This window comes from Saccoglossus kowalevskii, chromosome 21 (genome assembly GCF_978046115.1).
Source record: "Saccoglossus kowalevskii chromosome 21, keSacKowa6.1, whole genome shotgun sequence".
Lineage (NCBI taxonomy): Eukaryota > Metazoa > Hemichordata > Enteropneusta > Harrimaniidae > Saccoglossus > Saccoglossus kowalevskii.
This window is the reverse complement of record NC_140661.1, coordinates 11,321,760-11,334,320: the sequence shown is the minus strand read 5'-3', so window position 1 is coordinate 11,334,320 and position 12,561 is coordinate 11,321,760. Positions and strand designations below refer to the sequence as shown.

Genomic DNA, 12,561 nt, shown 5'->3' with positions numbered 1-12,561 from the left:
TAAATAACAAGTTGTGAAACGCGTTTTTCAGATTCCTACAAATCAGGACAAAAATACCAACCTTTCACAAAAATGCGATCCGTTGGGGTTATATTAAGCCAACGGATAACAAAATTCGAGCGAATTCGGCGTTTTTGTGTGAAAAAATCTCTTGCATACGAACACCTAATTACACGAAGAACATAAAACACTTTCCTGGGGTATTTGAAACCCAAAATTGCCATTCCAGCTCAGCAGCCAATCAGTGACGGTCTAGATGACAATTTCGGTTTTAAATACCCCGGCTTCGTGTTCCGGTATTCAAGATGGCGACCCCTATATATTAAATATCGCATTTATTTTATTATCTCGTGTTAGCCAGCTGACTGTGTTTGATTACTGCACAGCGACTACACGCTTATTTTTCGTTACCTAATAGGACAGTAAGATTTAGCGTAAATCAGAAAAGTGTGGCTTGTGAATTCAAATGCTGAATAATCGTGTCTAAAGATTTTAGTATTTCACATTTAGATTTTTAAAGCTATGTCATTAAGATATTGTTTTGACGCATGCAATATACCAACGTTGGCAATATTATTTTTTAGATATAAAAATGTTATGAGGAATTCTCTGATCCATATTGCGTTTTTTTTGTGCGCGTGTTTGTTTTATCAGAAATGTACGTTACTAGCATTTTACATTACAGGGCTGGAAATAGCCACCAAGATGAGTAAGCCACGAAACCTTTCCTCTCAAGTGAGGTTCCAGTCACCCTTGTTTTAGCCTCCACTGTTTAATGTATCCTGGAGTGCGTTCGTGTCGCAGCCTTGTTCGACTTCTATGTGACGTCACAATTGAGGCGCATCGGGGCAGTTTTTTACACCCCCTTGCAGTGCCAGGGAAGTTTGGGGAAAAGATAGCTAACGGCGGAATCGTTAGTTAAAAAATTGTTAAGTAATTCTCAAACATATTTCTTGCATAGCAATCGGCCCATACAATCACGTGACACCATTTCCTCGAATTGCGTTCGCGTACACAACTTCCTCGGGAAGCACTTTATGATTGCCAAAGGTCACTAGTGCCACGTCACTCTGGGCACGCCGAAGCAGCGACGCGAACACACTCCTAGTTTAATACGCGTCGACGGAGGAGCAGGGTACGCTATTCGAGTGACAAACAAAATAGCAAAAAAAATGACTTCTCAAATGCGATTTCAAAGAGTTGTGACGATTGGTCCTTAAAAGTTTAGGTGCGTCGGGCACAGACAATTTTGAGGAAAAAACATATTTTACAGGGATAATTTTTAGAAAAAAAAAACATCCTATAGGTGAAATGAGACGAAAATATGTTTCTATAAACACAATACCATGGAATCAACAATTTTACAACTATATTCTCCAAAAAAGAATAGAAATACATCATGCACAGTTTTTTCTCCCATTTCCCACCTAAGTTGTTAAATGGTCATCCTCCAAGCCTACTGACACACAGACTTATTTACCACACATGCTTCGTAAACCGATGCTACCCCCTAGTTTAAGTGATTTTACAGGAGTCTGTCACCTGAATCTAAGACAATGTTTCGGTCAAAGTAATTATTTATTTGCCGCTTATTTCAATATTGCCAATAGTACTATCTTAAGAAGGGAAGCACAAACGAGACCAGAAGCAACAGGGAATGCACATTTCGAATCTCGAATCACATTGCAATAGGAACGTTCTAATCGGCCATGCTGGGAAATGAACTCTCGCGATTCTCGTATTATGGCTGCACAAGCTCGATTACAGTGATATATAATCTCGCGGCCTACGGTCAATGTCCCATTTCCCATGCAACCTTACGTGGAGGATGCGACTCACGGTGTACATAACGACGGTGTGTATAGTGATGCCACGCATAATGACGTCATCACATCACACTTGCTCATTTACGCAGACTTTTGTGCAAACATTTTTTTTGTTTCTATCAAACTGTGTAGGAAGACTGAGACTTCTTATATAAATACATTTTGTTTCTGTAATATCCCCATGCTCATTTTCAAAAATCTCATTTTCTGTTCCGAGTCACGATTATTATAGCTTAGTTACATTTATGTTGTCATAGAATTTTTATTATATAGCTTTGAATAAATAATGGATAAATATTATGAATGTTATAGTTGCTATAGTAACTAGAAATGCTACAAGGTTTATATTTTGCAACTAGATGCACAGAATTGCCAAACCATGCACAAATCTTGGAAGCATGGGTACGAATGGCAGACAGTAGGACATGTGTTATCTAAACGTACTTTAGTTTATTTCGAATAAAAATCAACGACAAAAAAAGAAAAGCAGACAGAGACACACAAAAAAGACCAACAAAGCCCATAATAGCACAACAAAGATGCCCATATCCAGAATAACCTACAAAGCCACATAAGTTTTTTCCTAACGCCGCACCTAAGCGTACACAACACTACATAGATATAATAACATTCTAAAACACATTAAATGTATACACGGAAAAATTAAATAATTTAATTCGTTTGTACAATTATAACATTGTTACGACACATCGCAGATAAAAAAAAATCGAAAAGTATTTCTCTATTGTCTGATATCTCAGACGACTAATAAATATTCGTTGTCTGAGCTAATATGTAGTAGCCTCTAATATCACTAGGACACATGTTGAATTGCTCCCTCTAGTGTTGTAGGAATGTAGACAATTAATAGGTAACTGTCGTTAAAAATAAAAAACTTAATTTAGACGAAGTTTTGTTATTCACATCCAAAATATTTACTTTACCCCTATCAGATTGACCCGCATGTGTTTTCTGATTGCGGGCCCACATGTGTTCGGGAGTAAATCTGACCATATCATTCTGGCTACTCAGTAATTTGACTATAACTGATACCACCGTGACGTAGAACTGCATATTCAAAATGAGGTAGAATCAAAGATGAACATAACTACTTGTGACACAGCTCTATCACAATGCCTGGAATCTAGTAAAGTACCACTTTAACACGATCGGGGCTGATACGCGAAGTACTCAACAAAACCGATCGTCTACACATTTCAAATATTTAGTCTATTTAATCGCACGATTTGGAGTACGTTTACAGCTGCAAATGCCATAGTTTTTGTCCGCATTTTGTAAACGCACTAGGCCGAAGGCTGCTACCTTTTTCTATAACGCACGCGTTGGAATTGAATCCTAAACAACGATAATAACGCGTGCTAAAACACAAAGGCTCATGGGTAGACGCTTGTTTGTAAACAACGACACGCTATGGCCGTTCTGCCGCATGCGCAGGTGACGACTTTAAATGTATTTGCTATGAAGTCGGGAATAATTGTAACCCATTAAGGGGCGTCTCTACGTTTGCCAAATCCCACAATCAAATCACTTACGAGTTCGCGCATGACACACTAATGACGCAAACTAATGACTCATCAATTCAGTCACGTGGTAACTAATAATGTATGCAATATGCATACTATGTTAATGAGATGTGATGTATATACCGGGTATACATATCTGGTGGCGTAGATACGAATGACGCAGTATCGTGTATCCTGGCGTTAAGCGTATACAACTCTTTAACACAATATTAGGAACTACTTCTACTGTGCTAGGGATCTTCGCGGGTAAGTGATAAAGTGAACTACGTAAAACTCAAGTAACTTTGGAAGGGTGATGGGGTATAATCTTCGTTCATAAAATACACATATTGTTTAATAATCGTGATCGCCGCGTTGAACCATGCCCCAAGTAACAACTGCCGGGCAAGTCTAAATTTAGACCTGTCTGCTAATAAATCTGCCAGCATCGTGCTGTGTTACAAGATTCAGTCAATATTTATTCTGTTTGCTGTGAATTGCCCTTTAACTTCAATAGTAGAAACTTGTATTTGGATGTGAAAGTGAATTGATGTATAGCATTAACGTGTTACTAGAAAAAAACATTTTTTTCATTCTTTATTCTAATAGTAGTACATTTTCTAATTTTTTACCATGAGTGTATAGGTCCAACTTTAATCTATATGTATTTACATGTGCGATGTATATTACATTTTAGGCTAATATTCATCACAGGTGCTTTGAACAATCATGACGTCAAAGCCAGAAGAGTATCCACCACCACCTCCGTATACGTACGGGACCGATGGTCAGCCGTCCGCAGCATATTACTACGGTGCACAGCCTCCTGTTAATAACGTCAACTACGGGTGGAATGACCCGACAAATGGAGGTAACGAACATATACCTTACATTGCCTCTCAGTACTGAAGTTATAAAATATTTATTTATTTATTTATTTATTTATTTATTTATTTATTTATTTATTTATTTATTTATTTATTTATTTATTTATTTATTTATTTATTTATTTATTTATTTATTTATTTATTTATTTATTTATTCGAAGTAATACTATGATAAAGACGGATTCACAGTAGTGCTAAATTCGCACTATTCGATCAACAAAAATAATAAAAAAACTAATCAGTGAGTTTCCTATGTAATATATACCAGGTTACAACGATCCGGAAACACTTGCGTTGAAATCAGAGCCAGTGCCTCCCCAAGAAAGCAATGGAACCACGGGACATGGCGATGGTTTCACCACGGCTGAACGATTCGCTGATGATACTGTACGAAGAACGTTCATTAGAAAGGTAATGCCACTATTCATACTAGATACAAACAAAGATACCAGCAATACTCGAGCTATGCGGGTCGGTTAGGCACAGTGATCGGCCATTGTCAATTAATAAGGTCGCCATGGCATTATTCAACTTTAATCGGGCTGTTTTGTTTTATTTAGCGTCAAACTCACCAGTATGTTATCACGTGTTACAAACAAGACTGTCATTCAGTTTGCAATTGCTGTCTTTTGTGTAAGGTGTTTAATTTTAAAGCTGGAATTTATATTTCCGGCACACATCATGACAAATCCACGTGATAGTGTCAAATTTTCTGTATCACATCCCTAATATGCACACAATTTTGGGTTGTGACGTGACTAGACAATACATTGAAATACGGAGTTGTGAATGTTACATATGCCATGTCACGTGCATAGTTTTTATCGTTTCTCATTCTCCCAACCCCATCTTGGCAACGCGCGAGATTCGTTTCCTCGGCTGTACTTCTTGCCAATTAATTTTCGCGATATATCCGAAGACTGCTAATAGAATTACCTCAAAATGTATCAATATGCGGTCAAAGGGCCCTTGAACCGTAAAGTATATTTATTGTTTCCAAAAATAAACTTTATTTTTTAATAACCGGTGATAAAATGTATGCAAATGAATGGGACGCGTTTGACACGCACATTCAAATTAGAATGAGTGTGATGTCAGTTTCTGTTATCGAACTGAACTGTGATTTTCTTAAAGGGCGGTAGTCATCGCGCCATGCATGTGCGAGATATATAGGTCTCATATAAACAAAGATGGCGACTTTGGCTGTTGCGCAGATCACCGAGTACAAACTGGGACGTTAGAAGGTATTTTAGGTGATTGTAAGATATCATAGGAGTCACCGGCGATAATTAGTTAATGTTGCGCCCGGGTCAATCCTCATACTTGTGTGATTTCCGTGAGAAGAGCGCATTGGTTTGTGGGAAAATCAATGTTTATCAACACAACTGTCGCACATGCGCGGCGTGACGACTACCGCCCTTTAAACAATACGTACATGCGATAAATGGCATCAAAATTCGTGACCTCGATAATAGATTCACTACGCATACGGCTCGGAACATTTGAAACTTTCTACACTCGTTTAACAAATTCTATATCTTGGGTCATTCAACTATCATAATTGGAAGTCACCGATAAAATAGGACTTTCGTAGCGCCATCTACGAGCGGCATTATTATTTCTTGCGTTTGCCATTTCCAACGACGCTGGCTCAATATCTACAAATAGTCCCTTATATACTGTAATTTAAATTGTTTGACCTCCGTTAAAAGTTATCCGATACTAGTAAATATCTTAATGTGATAAATCCAAACTTGTCGTTTCTAGGTGTACGGCGTATTGACAGTTCAACTGATTTTTACGTTTGCGGTCGTCTGTGTATTCACATTCGTGTAAGTAGTCACCGTTAATTGTGTGTATTGAATTATATTTCATAATTTCAGTCTGGTGGTTGCTAACCAGATTTGCATATAGTAGCGGGCTAACTGCCTCGCCCTCGCAGTAAACTACTAGGACTGTAACGTAAAATCTTAAAATCTTCCCGTATGGGGAAAGATTGCCTGTGAATTTTCCAATATTTCAATTTTCCGTAGTTGAAGTTTTGCCGTTCTGTCCTAGGCTAAAATAATTTAGTTGTAGTAATTGCTTTATGATTTAATTTCAACAGTTTCTTTTTTTATAGTTCAGTCCAGCTAAAACTACAACCAATTTATTCATGTCATATTGTTATATATCAGAATATCTAAACATTTCTTCTGAGAAACTGAGTTGTAGGAACAAATATAAAATAAAGTGTCTTAAAAACATTTATCGATAACTAGCTAGTAAAACCTCCATCATAGTATTTACCTCTCCCATAATACTTGGTTGTCGAGCAGCGCTTGTTCGACTGTCATGTACTGTAAAATGCATTATTTTGGCTTGGAATTAATTCATCGCTGAAGGAATTATCCAGTGAATCAAAAATCAGCAAAAATAAATTCAATACAAAACAAAAAACAAGTCTTTTCAGTGAAAATTGACACAGTAAGCAAGGTATTTTACAGGCGTTGTGTACGTTGCTATCGAACAGGACGCGGCGCGAGGAGCACTGCCCTTAGTACGTTTCTTTTTCATGAGTTGGTCCCGTGGAGAGATACCAGCGTCAAAGCGGTGACGCTATAATACTAGAAGGAAAATTTATTACTAAACTTAGCATGTGCTTTATTGCAGTGATGACGTCAGATTGTGGGTCCACCGCCATTATGGATTTTTCATTTTATCTTTGTAAGTATTTGAGGTTCTTTTGGTGAGAAATAAGCATAATTTTAGATAACACGGGAGGGGAATGCCACATTTAGCACCCCTAATAGACTCGAGAAAATAGACGAGTTTCGTGGAACGCGGCCAGTTCTCCGACTGCCACGTCACCGAGCTACAAGAGAAAGAAAAGGGTGGTTTCGAAGCAATTTCAACTCCTTCATGAGTATTCATAGAACTCAACTCTCATAAGATACACAAGTGGTTATTTTTCGTCATCACTGCCAAACTATTTCATATTTTAACACATTTTGGAAATTACGAGAAACTTTGAAACGCAAAGGCTCATGGTAGACGCTTGTTTGTAAACAATGGCACCCTATGGCCATCTGATGCATGTGCAGGTGACGACTCCCCCGCTTTAACTAGAAGACACGTAAGGAAGTCTGTGTTTCTCCATATCCTTTACTCTGGATATTATTCTGTGTGTATTAACCGATTTAATAGTATTTTGTTGTCCTCAAATAAAAAAAAAATTTCTGACTATAATTTAGATAGTCAAGTTGAAGGTAGCAAATTCGATAACAGTATCTCAAAACTATTAAAAAAAGGCGATTTTTTTCTCTCAAGATACTGTATATAAATTCACAATTTCCATAAGCGAAACAAAACGCGTCTCTGACAAACACACTTATCGTTTTCAACGGCTTTGCTATCAGACATTATATCAATTTGACGTCACGTAATTGTTTCGTCGCCAGAGGGCTTTGAGTGCCGTATAAGGCGAAATCCCGGGGCATTCTGTTACCGAAACTATACGTCATACTGTGAGTTGTTAGACGAATAAAAAAATCAATAAAAATAAATAAATGTCACCCGCTCAGAATAAACTGTTGGCTCTGTGCAACGTACAATATTATTGTTTCGGCAAGAGTTTTGAGTTCGGCGCGCGTCTATGTTTGTACGTTACAAAATCAGTATGCTCGCAACTGGCATAGCATGGAAGGTAAAAAGAGCCCATACTTGCCCAAAACATCATAATCCGCTCAGAAGTGAATCAACGTTGATCGGCCCTTTCGCTAGCACGGAAGTAAGTCATCCACTGTCCGTACCACTCCGTGTCAAATACAATACCAGTCGCCGTACGTAATTGTGTGTGGACTGCACTATACCTATATTGATTTTTATAAATTCTTTACCAATCTTCTATTTCTAATTTAGTGTCGTGTTCCTGGTGGTTTACCTTGTTATTGCATGTGTGGAGTCTCTTCGTCGTAAGCATCCAATTAACATAATTATGCTGATTTTACTGGTGAGTCTTTAAGTGGATACCCCATATACCGCCCCTATCGACGAAGCGCTTCCATGATAACTGTTCAATTATATAGCTGTCTATTTTAACAACACAATCAATTCATCTTCTTGGTGACGTCACAGAAAATATTCGCCGCCAGGGGGCGCTATTTACAGAAATATGTATTACGAACACAGTAATGAGTATCAATGTGGGGGAATTTTGATGACGCGGAAACAATCCGCCAATCACGTATTCTCAATACTGAAAAATCAAAAAATCAAATCAACTTGAATTTTACGATGCGTAATAACAAATTATAATTGGATTAACAAATTTAATATTGGATCAGTCATGGTTTTACATCATCCAACGATTACAAATAAAACAATATTTAATTGTATTGTTTAATCAAAAATGTTTTTAATTCAATTTTTCTAGACTTTATCGTTATCGTACATGGCAGGCGCAATCGCAAGGTATGGTATTATATATATGCGTTATGTATAATTGTACTATAGAATCTATATTTATGAATACTAAAGTCACGACACGTTCAAATATAGATACATAATAGTTTTATTTCAACGTAATTAATGATAATGAAAAGTATACAAAGCAAACAACGTTAGAAGTAACGTTTTTGTTGTCAGCATAATTTTGGACGCGTTGGCGGTAGAAAACGGATGAAAAAAAGTCGCGTTGCGCATAAGATCTAATCTCAATAGTTGAATAAGTTTGTGACATAATTAATAATAATATTGCCATGTTCTTATTATTACAGCTATTACAGTACTCTGTCTGTTGTCGTCTGCATTGCCATAACGCTGGTAAGTTACAATACCTCACTCCGAACCCACGTTACCAAAAACCCCAAACCGCGTTCCCTAGTGATGAATTGCTTGTGTGACGTAAACTGTAAGCGGCATTGTTTACAGCCCGGCATTGCTTTCGTCCTTCAATAAAAAAAAACCTAGTCTAAAATGTAATAGATTTACATATGCCACGCAGCAATAATCTAATTAAAACTTCATTCTTTTTAACTTCATATATCAAAGATTCTCCCAGCTTTCAACAGCATGCCACGCCCCTTTTCAGGTCCTTGCATTATGTCACTAACCGAAGTATTAAATCTCAGTAACAAGAATTAACCCAATAGTACATTCATACATTAACAGTTCATCTCATCATGGACTTTAACCCAATAATTAAACAGACTGGTCTTTTATTCACCCGTGGTTACACCAGTCTCAAAAAAGGTGTCAGTCACGCTTTACAAATTAAAACTGAAAAGTCCTCCATTGTTTAAATTCTGGATACAATCAATACACATTTAAAATAATTAACAATCAACCAAAACTTTTTAGTAGACGAGAAAGATGCATGTTTTTTTTCCCACTGTGATATGGAAATTAATATGATAGAGTTTTTCCCTCAAACGCCCTCTATAGTTCGATTTTCGATCCCATAATCCTTTGCTAAATCCAATATGGAGGAAACACATCTCTGCCCTATAGGGCTTCTGAGGGGAAACTCATATTTTTCCATACAGCCCTGTGCTAACATCAACTGTAAACATCTTCTGTTTTCGAGCAACGTGTTCGTTTTTTTTAATTATCAGATATGTTCTTTTTCTCACCAGGGTGTGTGTATAGGTGTTGTGATATTCAGTGCACAGACAAAGTTCCAGTTCACAGCTTGCGTTGGCGTAGTTTACGTGCTGACTTTGACAATATTAATATTTGCTTTCATCGCCATATTTACGTTTTGGTGGATTAGTGATGTGCTGATTGGCCTATTGGTGGCAACCCTTCTTGTACTGGTAAGATTCGCTTTATTGACGTATACACGTTATTTACCTGGATATATTCACGCAACATGCATCGCCAACTTGAAAGAAAGGCAATCCGTGTAAATTTTACGTGCGTGTGGTAACTGATGGAAAGTAGAAGACTTCCATGAATGAAAATACACAAAAAATGCAATTTTTCTTTAACATTGTGTTCTGTGGAATTGTTCTAAAAAGAGCATTTTTTGAAAAATATTAGTCCAAATTTCTCCAAAAAACTGAAACACGTCAATCTGATGTGCTTTTTCATTGTGCCGTGGAACAATAGCTCCATGATTGTACACATTCAACGAATGAACAATTTCATGCGATTTGTGACTTAATTTTTCCGAATCGTTCCAACTAACGTGGTATTCACGATTGTATGTAGTTTTAATATATCTGCCAATCATGTTGTTTATGTTTGTTTTTAGAGAATGATATTCAATACCCAATTATTTTATAAAGAATGAAACTACAAACTACGTGCCAGTGAATGACTAGAGAATAACTATTCATGGAGTGTACACATATACAAATAACGTCCATGACTGATTTTTTTTTCTTTCAGTGGTTGGCTATCGATACACAGCTTATCTGTGGCGGAACAAGACATGACCTGACTCCCGAAGAATACATATTTGCAGTAACATCGTTATATACCGACATTATCTTCATATTTCTTATCTGTTTATCCCTGTGTGGGAGGCCGTAGTTTTCAAGGAGTAATCTTTAGTAATTCTCGCACTTTATCACTTCCACAAACCGCGACAAACGCATAATGGGTAAAATCAATCAAGTTCCAGTATCGCACAGACCATCTTTTTGTCTCATAGCGTTTGGATTTGCGGGAGATGTGGGGAATACTACATTGTAGTAATAATCAATCGTCTGGACTCGCTTTTATTTTAAAATACCGTGGGCCACGGTGATTCGGTTAATTCAAATGCGTTAGCGAAAGAAATTCTTACACTCATAAATAAGCTAATACCTTCGTTAAATAGAGTTGGTCGTCGTGCCGCGCATGTGCGACATTTTTGTTGATAAACATTGATTTTCCCACAATACGCCTTTTTAATGAAATCACGAGTGCGAGATTTGACCTGGGTGTCACTTGCACTAATTACCGCCGGCGACTTGTTCGATACCTTCCAATCACCTAAAAAATACCTAATTAAAGATTTGTAACTGTTCAGCTTGTATTCGTTGGTGTGCGCAACAGTCAAAGTCGCCATCTTTGTTTAAATGAGCCCCATATATCGCGCATGCGTGGAGCGATGACCACCGTACTTTAACGTTCGGACTCACTGAAGGAATTTGAAATTTAAATATTTATAAATACGTCGCATACAAGTATCAAGACCACAATAAATATGTGTGAATGATCTTAGAGTGCAAATATAAAAGAGGGTGGTCGTCGCCCGCATCGCGTTTGATGTGTAACTATACCAGACAAACTATTAACAAAGGGCGGTGATCGCCGCGCAGTGTTATCTTCCCATCGTACGCGAAATTCGAATACTCGCTGCGTGAAGACCACAGTCCTTTTAATTTGCTGCACACGTGTACGGCAATAGTATTCATGTGATTTACCTTACCAATAGTAAATTAATTAACATATTTCGTAATATTATTCTCTCCGTTCGTGTCTCTACAGTTATCTCCTATATAATATTCGGGCAGTTGAAGTGCCCACATTTTGGTTTCGATCGTGTTTCTTTTGGCGCGAACGCCAGTGTCCATTGTGAAATAGTACATGGAATAACGCTGCATACGTTACTCGTGCGTTTGAGTGTGTCTCGAGGAGGAGGGGGTTGAATATGTTTGAACAATTCATAAATGCCATTTACTAATTTTTAATGTTATGCTTTTATATTTATTTTTGAGCTTAAAATATTACAGAACCGATGATAGTGTTAGAAACTTTTTCTAATTGTGATTCAATGAATAAAGTAACTACTGTCACTGAACAACTCGTGTTTGCAATTATTTCCTCGAACGAACACAGCACAATATTTTTATTTTGCAAAACTCATACTATACCATGGCATAGCCTCTATAGAGGAGGGGTAGGAAACATAGCAAATAACAACATAAATCAGTGTTTGCTGAATAACGTAGGTTAAACAAAAGTGCCAACATGTGTACTACTGACATAGTGGTTCTAACAACACTCTTATAATGCCGATTCTGGCATAGATTGAAAAGCAATGGTCCAAGTATGCGGGTATGCACAGCTGTTTTGACTACCCATTTTCACGGTCGAGCCAGTCTCGTTAAACCCCATTTTAAAGACAATTTTAAAGCCAAAAAGCGCTCTCAACGTAGACGTTTTGGGGTCTAGCTTTCAACTAGTCGCGAAACACTCCGGCCAAAATTCATTTGAGTACCCTCTCCCAGGCAATAGTCGCAAAATATCAATTATCCCATGTGATTCCCGATATTATAAACATAATAATTTAGAAACAAAATTGTGTTATAAGGAGAATTTTGGCAAAAAAAGAAAAAGAAAATGTAAAAGACT

The 12,561-nt window shown here is 37.3% G+C and overlaps 1 protein-coding gene across 1 annotated transcript; it reads left to right on the top strand.

Annotated features, from left to right (window-relative positions):
- Positions 1-3,513: 3,513 nt before the first annotated feature.
- LOC100375399 (protein lifeguard 2) lies at positions 3,514-12,010 on the top strand. The gene is made up of 10 exons (XM_006824207.3): positions 3,514-3,616; positions 4,047-4,220; positions 4,505-4,647; positions 6,004-6,068; positions 6,889-6,942; positions 8,137-8,227; positions 8,651-8,688; positions 8,994-9,039; positions 9,852-10,031; positions 10,609-12,010. Exons 2-10 carry the CDS (start codon positions 4,079-4,081, stop codon positions 10,750-10,752), a joined length of 903 nt encoding a protein of 300 aa, XP_006824270.1. The 5' UTR covers positions 3,514-3,616; positions 4,047-4,078; the 3' UTR covers positions 10,753-12,010.
- The last annotated feature ends 551 nt before the right edge of the window (positions 12,011-12,561 follow it).

Excerpts from the sequence above, each read along its gene's own strand:
- LOC100375399 (XM_006824207.3), top strand. The coding sequence starts at position 4,079 with ATGACGTCAAAGCCAGAAGAGTATCCACCACCACCTCCGTATACGTAC. Across the intron at positions 6,943-8,136 it reads GGATTTTTCATTTTATCTTT|TGTCGTGTTCCTGGTGGTTT; the intron begins GTAAGTATTTGA and ends TTTCTAATTTAG. Across the intron at positions 10,032-10,608 it reads TGGCAACCCTTCTTGTACTG|TGGTTGGCTATCGATACACA; the intron begins GTAAGATTCGCT and ends TTTTTCTTTCAG.